This window comes from Eremothecium gossypii, chromosome III, assembly GCF_000091025.4.
Source record: "Eremothecium gossypii ATCC 10895 chromosome III, complete sequence".
Classification (NCBI taxonomy): domain Eukaryota; kingdom Fungi; phylum Ascomycota; class Saccharomycetes; order Saccharomycetales; family Saccharomycetaceae; genus Eremothecium; species Eremothecium gossypii.
In genome coordinates this window covers 871,091-891,484 of record NC_005784.3, presented here as the reverse complement: position 1 = coordinate 891,484, position 20,394 = coordinate 871,091, and the positions used below count along the sequence as shown (strand labels likewise).

General features: G+C 55.2%; 8 protein-coding genes across 8 annotated transcripts; 4 read left to right on the top strand and 4 right to left on the bottom strand.

The window, feature by feature from the left end:
* Positions 1-506: 506 nt before the first annotated feature.
* On the top strand, positions 507-2,561 carry LDB19 (Ldb19p; the record flags this gene model as incomplete). Its single annotated transcript, NM_209046.1, has 1 exon — positions 507-2,561. The coding sequence occupies one exon, from the start codon at positions 507-509 to the stop codon at positions 2,559-2,561; it is 2,055 nt and encodes a 684-aa protein (NP_983693.1).
* A 134-nt stretch (positions 2,562-2,695) lies between these two features.
* PMT2 (dolichyl-phosphate-mannose-protein mannosyltransferase PMT2) lies at positions 2,696-4,963 on the bottom strand (the record flags this gene model as incomplete). Its single annotated transcript, NM_209045.2, has 1 exon — positions 2,696-4,963. One exon carries the CDS (start codon positions 4,961-4,963, stop codon positions 2,696-2,698), a length of 2,268 nt encoding a protein of 755 aa, NP_983692.1.
* Positions 4,964-5,384: 421 nt separating this feature from the next.
* On the bottom strand, positions 5,385-6,638 carry FUN26 (nucleoside transmembrane transporter FUN26; the record flags this gene model as incomplete). Its single annotated transcript, NM_209044.1, has 1 exon — positions 5,385-6,638. One exon carries the CDS (start codon positions 6,636-6,638, stop codon positions 5,385-5,387), a length of 1,254 nt encoding a protein of 417 aa, NP_983691.1.
* Positions 6,639-6,932: 294 nt separating this feature from the next.
* On the bottom strand, positions 6,933-9,143 carry CCR4 (CCR4-NOT core exoribonuclease subunit CCR4; the record flags this gene model as incomplete). The annotated part of the gene is made up of 1 exon (NM_209043.1): positions 6,933-9,143. One exon carries the CDS (start codon positions 9,141-9,143, stop codon positions 6,933-6,935), a length of 2,211 nt encoding a protein of 736 aa, NP_983690.1.
* A 572-nt stretch (positions 9,144-9,715) lies between these two features.
* On the bottom strand, positions 9,716-10,742 carry ATS1 (Ats1p; the record flags this gene model as incomplete). The annotated part of the gene is given in 1 exon segment (NM_209042.3): positions 9,716-10,742. Coding segments are annotated over 1 exon segment (1,026 nt in total).
* Positions 10,743-11,091: 349 nt separating this feature from the next.
* On the top strand, positions 11,092-14,151 carry FUN30 (DNA-dependent ATPase FUN30; the record flags this gene model as incomplete). The annotated part of the gene is made up of 1 exon (NM_209041.1): positions 11,092-14,151. One exon carries the CDS (start codon positions 11,092-11,094, stop codon positions 14,149-14,151), a length of 3,060 nt encoding a protein of 1,019 aa, NP_983688.1.
* A 300-nt stretch (positions 14,152-14,451) lies between these two features.
* On the top strand, positions 14,452-18,414 carry GAL11 (Gal11p; the record flags this gene model as incomplete). Its single annotated transcript, NM_209040.2, has 1 exon — positions 14,452-18,414. One exon carries the CDS (start codon positions 14,452-14,454, stop codon positions 18,412-18,414), a length of 3,963 nt encoding a protein of 1,320 aa, NP_983687.2.
* Positions 18,415-18,899: 485 nt separating this feature from the next.
* Positions 18,900-20,351, top strand: GSH2 (glutathione synthase; the record flags this gene model as incomplete). The annotated part of the gene is made up of 1 exon (NM_209039.1): positions 18,900-20,351. One exon carries the CDS (start codon positions 18,900-18,902, stop codon positions 20,349-20,351), a length of 1,452 nt encoding a protein of 483 aa, NP_983686.1.
* Positions 20,352-20,394: the final 43 nt, after the last annotated feature.

The window sequence follows — 20,394 nt, the reverse complement described above, 5'->3', positions numbered from 1 at the left end:
CCGCAACGGTGATCCGTCTACTGCAGTACCACGGGTGCAGGTACCGCAACTCGCCGATGAGAACTCAACAATAAGTACTTGCTACAGGCGAGGCCACCGCTCATGCGCTCTCGTACAGGAAAAGCGCATTCCGTGGAACACAAACAAACAAACCCAGAACGGCTGCCTGCTCTCTGCCCGGGCCGCCTGTAGCTCTGTTTTCGCGTTTACGCCTCTGCCGCGTATTTACTTATTGCCGTGCACGAAAGGCGGCCCGCGAGCACCAGGCCTGGCGCCGCTCACAATGCAGACAGTGGCCCAAGTGCCTGCTCGCCGTGCGGCAGCCCGCTGCTTTGTGACTCTCGGCCCAAGGTACAACGGAGTATCGCGGGCCGCGCGGGAAGCTAGCTGCGCGGCTGGGCTGGGCGCGGGGAGCTACGCAGGTTTCTTTTTGCGTGGTGCCAAGGTGGAGCGCACAAGCGGGCGGTGGCGGCGAACCCAGCGAGCACACCGCAGACAGCAGCAAGATGGTGTTCCCGCGGCTAGTAGCGACGGGTCGGCGCGGTAGCGCGGGCGGCAGCGATCACGTGGTGGAGCTCGGACTGGAGATCGAGTCCCCCCCCTGCGTGCTGTACGGGCCGCCGACGGAGTCGGCAGGGGCGCTTCTGAGCGGGCTCGTAACAGTGCATGTGCAAGGGGCGGGCGCAGAGGCGGGCGGGTGCGTGGTGGCGCGGCTGACGCTGGTGTTGGAGCAGCAGGTGACGTACGGGCGGCCGTTTGTGGCCGGGCCGCTCGGCAGCTGCGCGGCGTGCAGGGAACGGCGGCGGGAGCTGGCGCGGTGGGAGGTGGTTGCGCAGGCGGCGGAGCTGGCGGGTGGCCGGCACGCGTACCCGTTCTCGCACCTGCTGGCGGGGGAGCTGCCGGCCACGAGCACGCTGGGGTCTGCGGGGGCGACGCAGATCCGGTACGAGCTGGTGGCGGACGCGGTGTACAGGGCGGGCGGTGGGGAGGAGCGGCGGCGGGAGCTGCGGCTGCCGGTGCTGGTGACGCGCAGCATCCTGCGTGGGCCGGACCGCAACTCGCTGCGCGTGTTCCCGCCGACGGACGTGACCGCGACGGCGGTGCTGCCGAGCGTGATCTACCCGCGGTCGACGATCCCGCTGGAGCTGCAGCTGGGTGGCGTGTGCTGCGCGGACCGGCGATGGCGGATGCGGCGGCTGACATGGCGGATCGACGAGAAGGTGCGGGTGCGGTCGCACGCGTGCGCGGCGCACCGGGCGAGGCTACGGGCTCTGGAGGAGGAGGTGCGCGCCAAGACGGCGCGCAACCTGAAGAAACCGGCGAAGCCAATCAAGCGGACGCCGGACATGGGCCCGCAGGTGACGGTGTCGGTGGCGACGGTAGAGGACCCGCTGCCGTTCGACGCGGGCTCGGCGGCGGCGCGGCAGGAGGCGGACGTGGGGAACATGGACGACGACGCGGACACGCAGAGCGCGTTCATCCACCCCAGCGACCACGCGATGCAGCAGGAACTGCAGGAGCTGCAGGCGCGGATCAGGCAGCAGCAGCTAGAGGAGGAGCGCAAGCAGGAGACGTCGCACTACATCGAGGAGGTGCGCACGATCGCGGGGACGGACATCCGCAGCGGCTGGAAGAGCGACTTCAGCGGCTCCGGCAAGATCGAGCTGGTGATGGAGATCGACTGCATGAAGCTGAACTCGGGGGTCACGAACCCGGTGAACATGGTCTCGACCACGAGCCCGTACCTCGCGCGCGGGCAGGCGCCCGTTAATGTCACGTGCGACGTTGAGGACCCGACACTGGGCATCTCCGTGAACCACCTGCTGCTGGTGGAGATCATTGTTGCAGAGGAGATGCTGCACTATACCAACGGACAGCTGCTTTCGAAGGGCGAGGCTCAGGGCGAGGGCGAGGGCCAGGGCGAGGCGCTGGCCGAGGCCAAACCGGCCGGCCTGGCGGGGAGCCATGCCGACCAGCGGCTGGCGGAGCTGTCGCCGATGTTTGCGAACCGGAACAACTCGATGTTCCGCGCCTCCGCGGAAGAGCACTCTCCAGGTCTGGAGCCGGATGGATCCACGGCCGGTGCGGACAAGCGCATCGTGGGCACGCCGACCGGCGCTGCCCGCGTGTTGAGGATGCAGTTCAAGCTGACCATGACCGAGCGCTCGGGCCTGGGTATATCGTGGGACGATGAGGTGCCTCCCAAGTATCAGCAAGTTAAGTTTTTGTATCCTCCAAGCTACGATGAGGCGGTTTCAGCGAGTGTAAGTGAAGTGTCCGGCAGCTCTCGAGTTGTATCTGGTCCCGAATCGAATCCTGCTGTTCGTGCGCCTGTGGCTGCGAGCCCGACCCAGCCGCCCGCAGTCCGCGAAGGGCCTTCTTCCCTAGGGACATCTGGCAGCGCTGCGAGGGACATGATGTTCATAAGTGAATCTTCTACACTCTGCATCGGCGGGGAAAGCCCCTCTGCTCTGCCGGCAGTTGAGGATGCGAGCCTCGGGCACCGTGTCTGCGTGCGAAAAGTCTCTGAACTACTAGATACGGATCGAATTACACAATGAGAATTGTTGACGATACGCCCAAGGCCGCCGAACTACGCTTATAAGAATTGGACATAATTGCAATTACTCTTCGTACTAAAAAAAGGCGCAACAAAATAAACAGGAATTACTATCCAAGTTCTGTATATGTACATTCAAGCGATGCTCCAGGTTTTCAACCAGTTCAGGTGCTTGTAGTTAGATGATGGACCTTCCATCCCGACGGTGATAGGGTAGAAATAGTAAAAACCACAAATGATAGTGCAGTAATAAACCGCGTAGACGACGTAAACCAAAATCTTCCAGTAGGACTTCTGGCTCTGCCTTGCAGCTCTGAGGCTTGCTTCAAACACGTATGCCAAGATCAATAAAGCAAAGTACAGCGCAGGTAGGTAGTGGTGAACATAAGTGACTCTACCCATCACAGCGAAAGGCAGATAGTGCAAACCCCAGCCCAAAAGCGGATAGATACCTCCCATTAGGAAAATATTTGCGTCATCGGAGGCCTGGAATAGGACCAATTGTCTCTGCCATTTCAATAGGTAGTAAACCGTGATGAGGCAAAATACACCAACCGCAGCAGTAGAAGGCCAAGTGGACGCAGGAGAACCTATCAAGAAGTACTTTCTGACATCATCTGCCCAGCTGCACAGTCTGATACCCACATTTAGCGTGGGCCATTGCCATGCAGACGAAGCCAACTGGTCTAACTTGTCTGGGTCGGGAACAAGGGCATTGTTAGTGGCCATCATTGCCAAATTCAAATGGACAAAGTCTTTGAAAAAGCTAGTCTTCGGATACTTGAAGTCCTCTGGCATCGGCGGCAATCTTTCATTCACGTTTGTCTCTATATTCCACCAGGTTCTCTTGTCTCTCTTGAATGGGTTAGATATACAAGCGACTTCGCCCTGTCTGAAACCCCATTCTGGCAAGGAAGGCCCGGTTTGCGCCAAGTAACAACCCATCTCTACGTTCTTGATACGGAAGGAGGTGGATATGGTGTGTAGAACAGACTTGTCCTCGTCGCTAGGCTGGCTAACGAACTCAATGATCCAGTTGTCTTTTGGATCACCGACCTGAGCGTCTCCATAACCAGACACTTCCCAATGTGTCTTGGATACAGGTGCAGGGATAGGATGAGTGTGCAAGTTCCGACCTGTGTTCGCATGCACTAACCTGTATGGACGGCCGTCTTGCACAAATTCATGTTCCGTTTCGTTTATGCTCCATGCTGGAAGTCCTCTTATTCTATCGAAGACCCAGTTGTTATTGGAATCATTGTGTCCATAAGTTGTGACCTGCTGCTGGCTGGAACCCGAAGGATAGGTTTGTACATGAGAATGCAATAGCGTACCTCCCAGAGCTTGGTTCTTGATGGACACAAGAGAGCTGCCGACTGCAATATCACGCGGGCCAATACCTACACTTGAACCGGACAAACCAGCCTGGAAAAGAGAGGGCATCATCGCATCACCGGTACCGCTGACGGACAGAAATTCAAAATGAAGCTTAAAGCAAAACAAAAAGACCATGAATGGGACCACGATGAGACAGAGAGCGCGAGCAGAGAAATGACCAGCAAAGCGCGACACGCTCATATTGGGCTCGCTAAGCTTATTCCACAAATCAACCACAGTGTAAATCCCCACCACTGAAATGATAAACAAGCCCACCATCTTGACAGATATCGTGCAGCCAAGCGAGACGCCTAAGAAGAACAGCCACTTCCACCACTTCCGCCCAAACGGCCGATGGCGCTCATTGTGGAACAGCACAAATGTGTAGAAAGAGCATACAGTGAAAAACAAGAGCATCGAATCCAAAAGAATGAAGCGACCCAACGTCGCATACGAGTTTTCAAATACAACCAGAATCGAGAACAGCCAAACCGTTGGCAGCGAAAAACCAATCGCCTTACCAGTGAAGTATGCAACTGGAGCGCACATAGCAGAGAATACCGCGTTAAACATACGCATTTTCACGTAGTCGATGTATTCCGGGTACTCCTCGCCCGACGGGAAGTCCCACGATCCGTTGTAACCCGCAATATACCCCGAGAGCCCAACCAGCATCTTGCCAAGCGGCGGATGCACGTCATGGTAGAACTCGTGGCGCAGATAATACGACCCAAACTTCCCGAAGTGCGCTTCATCCCACACTACTCGGTTGTTCGCCCCGATCTTGTGCATCCGCGTATACAGCGCCAACAACGTGAACAGCACCGGCATCACAAACGCCTCCAGTTTGTATAGCGGATTGCGTTCTTGCTGGACCTCCCGTAACTTGGATACATCCTCCTCCTGCACCCCTGCGCCGTCCTCCGCGCTTGCCTTTCCCCTTTTGTTAGCTGGCCCTGCCTCGTGCCTCTGGTAGCCAGTCGTCGACATTTCGTCCCTGTCGTGCATTGCGGTGTTCACCTGCATATTGCTCGGACCCGCTACTGTAGCTAATACAGAGGAGACTTCTAAATAAATACCGCACTAGGTGCTGTAACCATCTCTGAAATGTAATATATGCTAAAGAAAGCCTTCAAAAAAGGAAAATTATACGTGTTCGATTACCAAAATGTACCTCGTTTCCTACGGAATCGGACAGGGCCAGTGTCAGCGCCGGACAGAAGAACCGGACAGATATTGACGATGAGTTGAATGGTGCCAGACGATTCAAGCATACAACAGAGGAGTATCTTGCCATTTGGGAGGTGTTAGCCGCCTGCGGCACAACTAAACGTCTATCAAGAGTTATATAGGGACACCGAGCGCAGCAGTTTGCGACTGGCGTCAGGGACGTATCTAGCAAGGTGTTGGTTGACATGTGGACAGGGAAAGACATACGACGGCCAGCCTAGTGGACCGAGGGCAGAAGGAAAACAACAAGGTAGCTGAAAATGCTGCCGCAGGTTAGACCGAGGGCCAGGAAGAGGTTAGTAAAACCGCTGGCCGCCTTGCGCTGGTCATCGCTGTCGAGAAGGGCGCTTACGCTCATGAACGCCAAAGTAATAAATAAACCGTTAGTCAGGCCAAAAAAGAGATGCCAAAAGAGATATAGAAGGTCCAAAAGCAGGCCGGAGTGAGGATGAGTGCCATTGATATTGAAAAGAAAGAACACAGGAATCATGAAGCCACGCAAGGCCGACGCTGCGAGTAGCCTGTGGGGTATGCTAGCAGCCTGAACCCATGGCCGATCTGCCACCAGGCGCCCGAAGAGATCGCCAGCGTTCCAAATGGTGAAGGCCAGTGGGATAAATTGCGAGTTAGGAAGGAGAACAGCAGCCAAAGTCGCATTGGCGAAAACGGGGAAAGACAGTGAGAACAGGAAGGTGATGAATATAGAGAGTACGACGGCCTGCAGGCGCGAGTACAGCAATCGGAATGGTACGTGGATGGCCTGGGCGGGAGTCACAAGCCCCGCATGGAGGGAGCTGCTGCGGTAAAGAAGTAATGCGGTGACAGATATGCCTACTGTACTCAGAAAGTACACGATGGCACTGCCGGAACTCTGGCGCTCCTGCTGGGTAGCCAGCGACAGTACGAACATGACTACGGAGGGTAGCACGCCGGCTATTGCCTGTCCGACCATGACCGCCCTGCTGTAGCTGGGGCCGTAGATGTTCGTGATTGCCATGATGCCATTCTGCGTCATTGTGGTGGCGAGGGAGCTTAGCAACACCAGTGCCATGAGCAGCACAAATGTGAGCGGCATCGGAATTGCGCGATGCGCCAGTACCAACACACACAGAGCCCCGAAAACGCCGGCCTGACACTCCAAGCCACGACTCACGCGGTTGACATAGCCAGACTGCCTCTGCGATAAGTAGAAATTGTAAACTAGGCTCGCACCCGTGCTAGTAGTCATCATTGTACTAGTGTAGATCGCTGCGTATACCGTGGAGTCCGTGAAGAGCGTTTGCTGGAAAAACAGCGAGGCACTCAGGAGGCAGTTCCATGGCCATAGCAGCGCAATACCGATTGCGAGACAGGTAGTCAACGCCTGGTTCTCCTCCTTTTTGCCCGAAGCATTGAAGCCGGACACTGTTGTGCCATCTCCGGAGCTTTCTAGCGTCCCAGTATTGTCTATAAGTTGACGCCTATCGTCCATATAAAATGCAGTGGATAGCCAGGATTTTGTTGCGCTGGTGGTGCGCACCAGGCAACATGGACGCCTCGTCGCCGCCTCCCTTGGCTGTGCGGGGATGGTTCCCGTCCATAAAAATGAACACGTGAGAACTAACCTATAATATACAAATCCTAGTGAATAGTCATGCACCCACCTTCTAGTAGAGTTTTATATTAACAATCGTGAGCAGCACTGAATGGAACTGCACGTGATGTCATAAAGATACGTTATTATGGACCAACGTGGAAAGTAAAGCCAAGTGCCCTCCTTGAAAAATTATACAGTTTTGTTACCATTCGTGTTAATAGTGGCAGATGAACCTTTAGTAAACTCAAAGCGAGCTAACAACGGAATGTGGTCGCTCGGAATCTTGTCGTTGGGCAATCCAATGAATTTGGCGGCGTATGCTGGGTCAATCTCTCCCAGTAGCCCACGCACACGCAGTGCTTGAGTCGAATACCATATGTAATCGATCACGTCGGTGAAGGTGGGGGAGAGGTTGGTGAAAGGCAGCTCGCCAATCGAGCCATAGCTGGATTTGAGGGCAAGCCCATGGGCGAAGTTTTTCTGCGACATATATCCGAAGTCTCTACCCTCGATGTCCTTGTGCGAACGGACGGAGCCGGTGTTGAAAAGCTCCACGACCGCCGAGTCCAGCTGCGAGTTGAAGTCGCCGCAGATAACCAGCGGAATCTTCTTCTTGTCCTGGGGGCTGCCGACACCGCCGTGCTGTTTGAGCAGTTTTTCGATATAATCGAGCATCACCGCGACCTGGAACGTTTTCACGTCGTTGAAGTGCGGATCCCAGTGGAGATGGGTAGTGACTACCCAGACATGCTCCCCTGTGCGCTCATGACGCAACTTTATTATTAATGCCACGTTATCTTTATTCATAGCACGATTCAGGTAATCTTCAGTACGCTGAAACTTTTTGTGCTTCATCCAAACACTGCTGAAATCGATTGCATCCTTAAATACCGCAGTGAATTCCGAATTCTTGTAGAAGATACAGCAGCCGTCCACCTTCTTGGCATCTTTCGACTGCATGGTACGGGCCCTTGTCTTCGCATGGAATATGCCAGAGTAGCCCTGTTTCTCTAATATTGGTAGCCAAAACTCCTCGTATGTTTTGCTTTCCACCTCCTGCAGACATATAATGTCTGTTTGGTACGCTAAAACCTCATCCTTTAGCTTTTCACGTCTATAATCCCAACTGAGCGCCCAGGATGGAACAAAGCGATACATCTTCGGAGTAGCATAGTGCTGGCATAGTGTGTTGTACGACAGCAATGTAAACGATTTTTTGAGAAGTTCTTCGTTCAAGTGGTTGGTAGACTCCTCAATACACCTGTAAGTCTCAACAGACTCTCCATCTGCGTTGACCTCGATGAATCTGCGAGGCTCCGGAAGCGGAATTTCTGGCGCGTTGTCCCTCAAGTAGAAGATGAGCCCGGTGACAGATTTTTCCGTAAGGATCTTAATTAATTGTCTATCCAATGGATTACCTTCGCATCCTAAAAACTGTAAGTTGAAAAGGTTGCCAAACTCCCACGGCAAAGTCGAAACCATGTTGTCGAAGAAGTAGAGGTATTTCAATTGGTAGCACATGCCTAGCTCCGGGGGTAGCTCAGTCAGCCTGTTGTGGGACACGTCCAGCACCCTCAGATTTTGTAGCTGCTTTATAGACGCAGGCAAATGCGTCAGATTGTTGCCGTTCAGGTAAAGACGGGTCAGGAAATCGTACTTGAACAGGTTTTCGTTTAGATTGTAGACCGAAAGGTTCGACAAGTCGATCGTGTGCCAAAGCTGTTCGTCGTATTTGGTATTTACCGGCGCCATCATGCGATGCTCCACTTCGTCATCCTCGTCGATGTTGAACTGCGACAGCTTCTTCTGCTGCTGCTGCAGCAGGATGGACGGCGTTGTCTGTGCGTTGTTCGCGAGCTCTGCCTTCGGCGTGCTCGGCGTCGATACAGGCGTCCCGTGGGGCCGCTGTATCTGCTGCCCGCTCGCCGCCAGCGCCGCATTGTTGGGCACCGCCGGATCCGCCGCCATCTCCAGCAGGTATTGTTTCGTGAAGTCCACCAGCGACTTCGCCATGTCCGCCGGCTGCTGGCTCCCGTTTGTCTGGGTCATCAAGTACTTCTTCATCGCATTCTGCCGCGCATAGACGTTCGCCTGCCCCACCGACTGCCGCGAGATCGCCGCCAGCTGCAGCTGTAGCTTCCAGATCGGGTTGTTTACCAGCGTCGGGTCGCTCTGGTGGGGGTGGCACAGCGGATTACTCCCTACCTGTCCTATCTGCCCCAGCATCTGCCGCGTCCCGCTGCTGACCAGCCCCGGCGGCTGCTGCAGCATCTGTTGTGCTTGTTGCGTGGGGCCTGTCTGGTGCAACGGCTGCGCGAGCGGCTGAGGCGTCCCCAGCATCTGTGTTACGCTGCCGCCGCCTGAAGGTTGATAACCCATCATGGGCGGTGGATTATTCATTGTGTTGTCTTTACTCTCTCTCAGCCGCAAGGGCTCTAGTTGACTTGTTTACTTGGTCCTGCTTTTGCCACCACTACTGGGAGCTAGGCTTTTCTGGAAGCTGTCCGCAGGCCTTGATCTACAGCCTCGTACTCAATGAGCTTCGCGCCATTCTACCGCCAACGCCTGCAGAAACGGTGCGACCGCGCCCAACCAGTCTACACAATCTACGATAGCTATCTCTACCACCTGCCATGTCTGCAGCAGGGCTTGCAGCTAGTGCTGGTGCTGCGCTTTGCGGCGGGCTCTTGGACGAGGTAGAAAATGTCCGGGTAACATAGTGTTGAAAAATTTTCCAGCTATATAAAGCCAAGTACTATGAGGAAGAGAGCGAGAGCTTACAACGGCCAGCGCGCCTGGCAGCGGGGCCCCAGGCCCCGCTGGCGGCGTGCGGCAGGCGCCAAGAAGCGTGGGCGGCAGGCAGCAATGCACCAGACGGCCGCCACGCGATACACGCGCCGTAGAGCAAGCGAAGGAGTCTTTACATATTTCCCGTGCGAGCCGCAGGGCCAGGAGCACGGGAAAGGTGCTTCTCAACATTTCGTGCACACCCAGGAGGTGGCGCAGCCGCCCTGTATCCAGATGATCTTCTCGTTCGTCTCGAGCACGCAGTTGAGCGGGCTGACGATGTTGCTCTTGTCGTTGAACGGCGAGGCGGCGTCGTGGCCCTTTGCTGAGGGCCCGCAATTGCCGTGCTCGCCCCAGCCCCAGCAGAAGACGCGGCCGTCGGCGAGCGACATGACGCCGTGCTCGCTGCCGGCCGCGAAGTGGGTCATGTTGGGCGGGCGTTCCCACACGAACATCTGGCCGTAGTTGCCGTTGCCGTACGAGAAGATGTCACGCTTAGTCCAGATGTGCAACGAGGACCACATGGCCGCAATCTTGATGATCTCCTCGGAGGAGATGTCGCGAATGATGTCATTGATGCGGTCCTTCATGGTCCCGGAGATCACGAGCTTGCCCGCGTCTACGATCGCGATGAAGTCCTTGCCCATCGCGACCTGCGTGATGTCCCGGCCCTCGTATATGAGCGTCGGCGTGTCGAAACCCTTGTTCTTTGGCTCCTTGAGCTGGCCCTTGCGGTTCGGGCCCCACCCGTAGAGCTTGTTACCGTCGCGGAGCACCACGTTCTGGAACGACGAGTACACCGCACGGCTGGGGTTGAGGCACGTCGTGACGCGCCTCCAAGCCCCGCTGCACTTGACGTGCCCGAGCCCCAACTCCCCGTTCAACCCCGCCCCGCACGCCAACACGTTGCCGTGCTCGTCGATCACCACCGAGTAGTCCCACCCGCACGCCACGTCCTCGAACGTCCCCGGGAGCTCGCTCCACGCGAACGCGCACTTCGTGTCCTTGCTAGCAAACTGCCCCTGCCGCCCGTCCCCCGCTGCCCAGAGCTGCCCGTCCTCCATCAACATGAGCGAGTGGTTCCCGCCGCACGCGATCTTGATCGGCTTTTTTGCGCACTCAAACGTAAGATGAGGCACCATCACATCTTTATAGTGACCGATGCCTAAGTTGACCGCTGCCGTTAGATCCTAGTGCGTATATCTTGTACATGTCTTGTCTTGTTATTGCGATTTCTGCAACTGTTTGTGTTCAATGATGTTACAACTGGCAGTAAGAGGGCAAACTCCAAAAACACGCGCCCACCTCCTAAAGGGCGCGTGCAGCTGCGTCGCGCGTCACGCCGCGCCCATCGCGGGACAGAAGCGACGCTCCTGTCGCTGCTGTCGCTTCCTCAGGTGACCGCGAGAAGCCACCCCTGCCGCCAGCAGCGCAGGCGCCGCGGTATCCTTGGCCAGGACGTAGTGAAAAGAAAAATTTCTATAATGGCGTTTCCAGAGCATCACAACGAGTGCATTGTAGCATACGCACGGTTCATTTGATAGATTGTGAGTGCAGCAGGATGGAGCCTGACACACCAGAAAGGATATACGGGCAGGCGGACGAGCGGGAACGAGCGCAGGTTGTGGGGTCATCGCCAGGTGAGCAGCGCGCGGAGTCGTCGCCGCTGAAGCGCTATGGGGCGGGAGAGGCGGCGGAGGCCGTGGCCGCACAGCTGCGGACACGGTTTGAGTACCGGGCAGGAGCCGAGGCAGAGGGCGGCAACGGGCTGGACGAGCAGATGCAGAAGATGCGGCAACAGTACCCGGATTTCTCGGACACGCTGATCCGGGCGGTGTTCAAGTCCAATTCGTTCAGCCTGCCGCTGACGATGAGCCGGTTGGACGAGCTGCGCGCAAAGAAGAGCGCGAAGTCGTGGGCGATGCCGTCGAAGAAGCTGGGCGCGACTGCGCGGCTGCCGTCGCTGAAGCCGGGGCGGTACGGTGCGGAGGCCGTGGCATCGCCGGAGCGGTCCTCGAAGGTGACGCTGGAGCGCCAGACGACGTCGATCTTCGACCGGTACTCGCACGTGATACAGCGCGGCAAGGTGGAGGCGCCGGCGCCGGTGTGGAGCGCGCCCACGAAGAAGCGCAAGCTGGTGCGCGCGGAGGACCTGCTGGCGGCTAAGCCTGAGGAACGCGTGTCCCTGAGCGACGAGGAGGAGGACGCGATTAGCGCGGACGGCAGCGCGGACGAGGCGAGCGGCGACGAGTACGAGGAGCGGACTCCGGAGCTGGATATTGACGACCAGGTGCTGACGTTTCTGAACGAGGCGGATGCCGGCGACATAGCCGACCTTGCGGAGACCTCCATAGGGAAGGCGGCGGCCGTGGTGGCAAAGCGGCCCTTTCGTTCGCTGGAGGCATTTGGCGCAATGGACTTTGAGGCGGACGATGAGGTTGCCTCCACGGGCGAGAACGCCAAGAGGGGCAGCCGCAGGCGCGGGCCTACGAAGAGGGATGGCGCGAAGATGCTCGATAAGATTATGCAGTCGATGAAGGGCTACAATGCGATTGAATCGCTGATCAAGAAGTGCTCATCGTACCGCAGGCTCATTGCAGATCAGATAAAGAAATGGGGCGTGGAAATGGGAGAGAACGAGAGCGAGCTGAACTTCATGGACACGAAGGGCAGTCCGCACGGCGAGAGCGATAGCGAAAGCGATACACCGACCACCGCGTCGACGGAGCTCGTGCCTAACGGCGATGGCAAGAAGGATGGCAGTGCCGACAACGCGAGCGATGGCGACTACAGCGACGAAAACGACGAGGATGATGAGGAGTTCGAGGACGTATATGAAGAAGAGAGCGACGACGACGATTTTGGAAAAGTCACTCGCAGGCATCCCTCCGGTCGTGGGCGGGGGCGCCCTGAGAAGAAGAACGTTAAATTCTTCAAGCGCAAGCCAAAGTTGCTTGCACCGGACATCGAACTCAAGGACTACCAGCAGACCGGGCTCAATTGGATAAACCTCCTGTATCAACACAACCTCTCCTGCATTCTGGCCGACGAAATGGGCCTGGGCAAGACGTGTCAGGTCATCTCGTTCCTAGCATATCTAAAGGAGCAGAACCACACCGGGCCGCACCTGGTCGTGGTACCTTCTTCCACACTCGAAAACTGGCTCCGCGAGTTCAAGAAGTTCTGCCCACAGCTAAAGATTGAGCCATACTATGGCTCACAACAAGAACGCGCAGAGCTGCGTGACATACTAGAAGAGAATGATGGCCAGTACGACGCTATCGTGACCACCTACAACCTCGCATCCGGCAACAAAGCCGACGTATCGTTCCTCAAAAATCGCCAGTTCAACGTGGTGATCTATGACGAGGGCCACATGCTCAAGAACTCAATGTCAGAACGCTTCACGAAACTTATGAAGATACACGCCAACTTCCGGCTCCTGCTGACAGGCACGCCCCTGCAGAACAACCTGCGGGAGTTGATGTCGCTGCTCGAGTTCATCATGCCATCGCTCTTTGTGTCCAAGAAGGACGAGCTCGCCGCGGTCTTCAAGCAACGCGCGCGCACCTCGGACTCCAACAAGGACTACAACCCACTGCTCGCGCAGGAGGCCATCGACCGCGCAAAGACCATTATGAAGCCCTTTATCCTCCGGCGGCGCAAGGACCAGGTGCTAAAGCACCTGCCCGCCAAGCACCACCACATCGAGTACTGTGACATGACACCCGAGCAGCAGGCCATCTACAACCGCGAGATCCGCCTCGTCATGGAGCACCGCCGCATGGTGCGCGACGGCGTCCTGCCCACCGACGCCGGAGAGCGCGCCCTGGTCGCACAATCGACCTCCAAGAACCTCATCATGGCGCTCCGCAAGGCCGCCATCCACCCTCTGCTTTTCCGCCACCACTACTCGGACGATCGCATCGCAGAGATGAGCGAGCGCATCCTCGCAGAGCCCGAGTACGCCGACTCCGGCAACCGCGACTACATCCGCGAGGACATGAGCTACATGTGCGACCTCGAGCTGCACCGCCTCTGCTGCCGCTTCCCCTCACTCGCCTCCTTCCAGCTCTCCGAGCCCACCTGGATGGCCTCTGGCAAGGTCCACCGCCTCCAGCCCCTCCTACGTGCCGCCATCGCGCGCCGCGAGAAGACCCTCGTCTTCTCGCTCTTTACCCAGGTCCTCGACATCCTCGAGCTCGTGCTTTCCTCCCTTGGCATCGCCTTCTTGCGCCTCGACGGCTCGACCCCCGTCAACGACCGCCAGGCCCTCATCGACCGCTTCCACACCGATACTGACGTCCCCGTGTTCCTGCTCTCCACTAAGGCTGGCGGCTTCGGTATCAACCTGGTCTGCGCTAATCACGTGATCATCTTTGACCAGAGTTTTAATCCTCACGACGATCGCCAGGCTGCAGACCGTGCACACCGCGTCGGCCAGACCCGCGAGGTTGCAGTCACCACCCTGGTGTCACGCGCCACCGTGGAAGAGAAGATTCTCCAGCTCGCCCGCCACAAGCTGGCCCTCGACTCGTCTGTCTCAGACCGCCGAGCCGACGACCTGGACCACCGCCTGGCCGCCCTGCTCGAGGACATCATCTACGAAGAGCACACCTAACCGCCTTTCGCCCCCGTGCACCACCGGCACCGACCCTTTCGTACGCAAAGGCGCAGACGGAAGTAACAGCCAAGCACGCGGCGTACAGCCCACCGGCCGAGCGTTCCGTCCGTTCGGCGAGATACGAGGCAGCCCTCTTGTCCTTTTCTCGCCCCGAGCAGCACATGACAATTTTGTATAGGTCGACGTATTTAACAGGAATTCAGGGTCGGAACCAGCACTCAACGCACCAGCCCCGAGTAGCAGCAACGCACAAGGACGGCAGCGGGCAAATTTTGCGCACAAAGAGAGGCATACAAGATGGAGCTCGACTGGCGCAGCACGCTGTCGAACCAGGAGCGGTCCAAGTACATCACGGAGCTGGCGCAGATTCTGGCGGACATTAGCCAGATCAACGGGGGGGCGCGCGCCAACTTTGACCTGGAAAAGCTCAAGAAGACGGCAGAGCAGTTCGAGACGAGTCTGTACGCGAGCAGCAGCTCCAAGGAGCTGTACCTGGACGCGATGCGCAAGCGGATAGCCGCGATGGACGCGGCAAAGAAGAAGACGCTGGCGAACCAGAAGCAGAAGGCGGCAGCGCAGCGCAAGGGCTTCGGGCTGGCGCCGACACTGAATCCGCAGATGTTTCTGAACCAGCAGGCGCAGGCGCGGCAGCAGGCGCGGCCGATGCGGGGAAGCGTGGGTGGGGGGCAGTCGCCGGTGATGATGATGCCGCAGCACGGGGTGCCGGCGCACGTGGCGCACGGGGTGCCGCCGGGCGTGGCGGTATCGCAGGCGAAGCGCGCGCAGCTGTCGCTGCAACAGCAGCAGCAAATCAACGAGATGAAGGTTGCCGAGATTCCGCGCGAGCTGCTGCAACGGATCCCGAACATCCCGCCAGGCGTCACGACGTGGCAGCAGGTGACCGAACTCGCCCAGCAGAAGCGCCTGACGCAGAGCGACCTCCAGATTGCGAAACAGGTCTACCAGATGCACCAACAGATGATGGTGAAATCGAAGATGCAACAGGCCAGTCTGAACCAGCTGACCCCCCAGCAGCGCGCGCAGCTCCAGCAGCGGCAGCAGTCGACGCAGCAGAGCCAGTCTGCACCGCCGCAGGCGCCACAGGTCGCGCAGTCCCAGCAGGTGCCCGCTCAGAAGCCTCAACAACAACAACAACAACAACAACAACAACAACAACAGCAGCAGCAGCAGCAGCAGCAGCAGCAGCAGCAGCAACAACAACAACAACAACAACAACAACAACAACAACAACAACAACAACAGCAGCAGCAGCAGCAGCAGCAACAACAACAACAACAACAACAACAACAACAACAACAGCAGCAGCAGCAACAACAACAACAACAACAGCAGCAGCAGCAGCATGCGGCGGCTCAGGCGCAGCTCCAGCATCCGAACGCTTACCAGCAGAAAAACATGATGGCGCAGCAGTCTGCCGCAGCGCTCCAACAGGGCCAGCAGCAACCAAGGCAGATGGGTCCACAGCAGGCGCGAGAAGTACCTAACGTTTTAAATAAACTGAACCAGGTTTTCTCGCCTGCGGAACAGAAGGCATTGTATGAAAATGGAAAGAAGCTTGTGCAGGATCTGCAGCTCGCAGGTAAGCTTCCAGCTTCCTTGACACAGCAGCAGCAGATTCTATACATCAAGAAATATATTAATCAAATGGTGCTCAAGAAACTCCAGCAGAACATTCGGTTAGCGCAGCAGATCGGTGCAGCGAACTCTGCGAACACGCAGTCGCAGATGGCGGCTCAGGCCGGTGCGAGATTTACGCCTGGTATGGCGCAGCATAGTCAATTTGCACAGCAGCAACATACGGGCAACCAAGCACAGGTTCAATCGCAGGTTTCGCAATCGATCTCTCAGCAACAAGCTCAATTGACCCAGAAGGTACAGCAGGCCCAGCAGTCGCAATTGCAGCAAACTCAAGAACAAGATCCACAACACACACAGCTTGCGGACTCTTTTTCTCAAAGACAGTTCACCAGTCCAACACTTGCAAAACCATCTGCTAACGTTTCAACGATTGCGCAGCAGCAAACCCAGCCAACCGCTCTCTCTCAATCTCATCCTCAGCAACAACAAGGTTCACAAGCTCAGCAGCAGCTACTTCAACAACAACAAGGTTCACAAGCTCAGCAGCAGCTACTTCAACAACAACAACAGCAACCACCACCACCACCACCACAACCACAGCAACAAACACAACAACCACAACAACCACAACAGCAGCAGCAGCCCCAACCTCAACCGCAACTACAACAACAACAACAGCTTGGTTTACAGCCTCATCAGCCACAACTGGCGCAGGCGCAGGCGCAACAACCACAACCGCAGCAGCAGACGCAGCAGCAGACGCAGCAGCAGCAGCAGCAGCAGCAGCAGCAGCAGCAGCAGCAGACACAGCAGCAGACACAACACCAACCACAACCACAATTGAAACCACAATCACAGCAACCACAACCGGTTCCACAGCAAGTCCAGTCTCAACAACCACAGCAAGTCCAGTCTCAACAACAACCACAGCCTCAGCAACTTTCACAGCCTGCCCAACAACAATCGCAACAACAACAGCAGCAGCAGCAGCAGTCTCAGCAGCAGAAGCTTCGCCAAGTGCAGCTGCCTCAGCAGACACCCAAGATCACATTACCTAGGCCAACTGAACAAGATATGATGATCTTGAAGAGGATCAACAGTGAAGTCGCGAAATCTCCTCTAAGGCTATCTAATATTACTAACCAGCTAACACCGGAGCAGAAGCAGATGATAAAGAACAAATTACAAGCTAACCAGCAACTTCTATCCAATGTTGATAACTTCATTCCCACTCTTTACTTGATAACGAGAAATGAAGAAAACGTTCGTCAACTCTTACAGATTCGGATGCTGGCCAAAGAAATAATGGAGCATGCATCGAAGGGAGTTTTCATCGTACCTCCAGATGTTGTCGACAAGGTTATCTTTAGGTATCAGAAGTACTATGAATTTATCAAGGAGCAACTATTGAGGAGACACCAGCAGCTTTTCAGCACGCGGCAGCAGCAAATGCAGCAGCAAGTTGTACAGCAACAACAAGCTGGTCAAATCAAGCTTGGTCAGAATGCTGTAGGAGCTCCACAAAATCCGCAGGTAACAACCAACACTGATATTGCTATGCAACAGCAAAGAGTGCAAGGTTCGTTCCAGCAGATGCAACAGCAGATTAGACAGCAGCAGGTCAAGCAGGCTCAGCTTCAGCAAGCTCAACAACAAGCTCAACAACAACAGCAAGCTCAGCAGTTGCAGCAGGGCCATATGCCTGTGCAGCAGTCAATGCCATTGGCTGGCGTGCAAACGGTCATGGCCACACAGGCTGCGACTCTACCTCAACATGCTTCTCCTGTATCTTCTAATACCGCCAATATTCCAAAAACTGGCGACGCACCGGTTAGTATTGATAGCGTAACCCCTGTCCCACCTGGTATTGTTAATTCTTCTGGGCCATCGCCCGTCGCTGGGAAGCAAATCTTAGCTGCCACCATGGTGCCACAGCACAAGTTGTCTCCAACGAAGTCAGATTTTGCACAGGCCCCTACAGCTGACAATCCTTACCAAGTGGATGAGTTGCGGTTGAAGAACTTAGCAATCAGAAAAGCAGAAATTATGTCCCGTTTCAAGCATCGGCAGGAAATATTTGAACACTCACCAGTAGATCTCTTTTTATGCACACTAGCTGATTGTATGGGAATCAAGGATGGATCTTATGAACTATTGGCGCCCATTCCGGCGCTGATGGTAGAACAGATTAACGGAACTGGTAAGAAGAAGTTCACAAAAGCCCAGCAACGTGTGCGGGAACAGGACTCCATTGAGTGCTATGTTAAAGACAACAAGCTCATGATGTCGAGCAAATTCTCAGCCGATGAGCGTTCCTACTCAATCCACGACAGAGACATAAGCTCGTGTTTCCTCGATCTCTACGGATTAAGTGACTGCACTAGCCTCAGCTTTGACAGCTCTTCTGCGGAGCCACCTACAGAACAGGTTAACAAGAAAAGATCACACGACTCCCTGGAGATCAGCCCCGCAGAATCTGATTCGTCTCTACTAAACGACTCAAAGAAGCTCAAGGTCGACTCCCCCGACGACCTCTTCATGACCTCCAACATGATGTTGGATAACAAGAACGCACAGCCTCCCATCGGTCTTGGTCTAGGTGTCGGCCTGGGTGAAGCCGGATCAAGTATTTGGAATTGGAACTATTGGGAGTCCCTCTAGAAGTGCCTGGCTAGGTTTTCCATTTGTTCTATTCCGATTATAACGATATTGTCTAATAATTTTAATTCATTAATCCAAGGTTACAACTAGTGAAGTACAGTAAAACAAAAAAAAAAACCGAATTATGAATCTTATTTCGGAATGCGTTTTCTGATTAATTTACACTCCTACGCGTCTAATAAAATGGAGTATCTATGCCGCATGTAATTTTATTGATACCGACGCTCTGGAAGCCTGATCGCTCCTTTGAGGTTGAGTACTCCCCTTTAAGAGTTTGTAATTGGTAATCTGTATGTAAGCATATTATCCTACTTCGCAGGGGCTCTCATTTGAGATAAATTTGGCAGGTTTTATACACCAGACGTCCTCGAGATTCACAGAAAAAAAAAGCGCTACCTAGCTGGGGGTGGTAACTCAACACCGTTTTTATGATATGCACATTTACATCGCACTGTCGGAAGTTCTACTAAGGAGGCATATTACTAATGACAAATACTATACCTACTTTACCAGAGTGGAGTGCAGAAGAAGTAGAGCAGAGGCTGCTGCCGGAACTTTTGCAGTGGTCTCTGGCTAATGGTGGGACCATTTATCCTCCGGGCTTCAACATCAACCAGGCTGAAGCTCTTACGATGACCCTGTTCCCAACGCCCCTCCCACGAAAGGCACTAGAAAAGGCTGTGCGGGTGCAGACGACCTACAATGAGTTGTACGCACGGATTGCGCAGGACAAGAATGGCTGGCTGTCTGAAGTGACGGAGCAGCTGGCCAACTTCGATGCCAACTTCACCGGCCGCCTTTGGAAGCTTTACCTAGAAGCACAAGCTATTGGGATATCGCAGAAAATAGGCCTAGGTGTATTTCGGTCAGATTACCTGCTCGATGCAGACTCGGGGGACCTGAAGCAGGTGGAATTCAATACAGTCAGTGTATCTTTTGCCGGTCTATCTACTAAAGTGGGGGCGGTACACAACTTTCTAAATGAATCGGGCAAGTATTCTAGGAACGGGGGGCGGTTTTATGAGTCTGAGGTTCCTATTTCCGAATCAGCCTTTTTATTGCCTCGCGCTTTGGCCAGTGCTGCGGATAAGTACAACTCTTTGACAGGTAGCAGAGACACAATTGTTGCGTTCATCGTGCAAAGAGGCGAGCGCAATGTTGTGGATCAACGCATTCTTGAGTACAACCTCTTTGAGCGACAGGGCGTGAAATCAGTCAGGCTGATGCTCCATGAGGTGCATGAGCGCACTAGGTTGGACCCAATAACGAAAAGACTATACCTGACTTCAACAGGCCAAGAAATAGCAGTTGTCTATTTCAGAACATGCTACTCGCCACAGGATTTTGCTTCGGAGCAGGATTGGAAGAATAGACTATCTCTGGAGCTAAGTTATGCCATCAAGGCACCAAACCTTTTAACCCAGCTTTCTGGTACCAAGAAAGTTCAGCAACTCCTTTCTGAGGAAGCTGTACTCGCCAAATTTCTTCCAGCAGATCGCCGGAGTGACATTGGTGCTACTTTTGTCAATCTCTATCCCCTAGATGACTCCCCTTTGGGGAAAGAGGGCAAACGCCTCGCGCTAGAAATGCCAGAACGCTACGTTTTGAAGCCACAGAGAGAGGGAGGGGGGAACAATATATATAAGGAGGACATCCCTGCATTTCTCGGCACCATTCCCGAAGAAGAATGGAATGGCTACGTGCTAATGGAGCTCATCAATCCAAAACTCAATGAAAACGTCCTGGTTCGCGGCCAGGAGCTTTTCCAGGAGCCTCTCATCAGTGAGCTAGGTATTTACGGTACCATACTATTTTCAGATGAGGAAATATACAGTAACGACTACGCTGGATGGCTGCTGCGTTCCAAGTTGCCTTCGTCCAACGAGGGCGGTGTTGCGGCGGGATTCGGCTGTGTCGACAGCATGGTACTTTACTAATGGGCAGGGTATTGATTCTGGCTATATCTATCTTTATGTATAG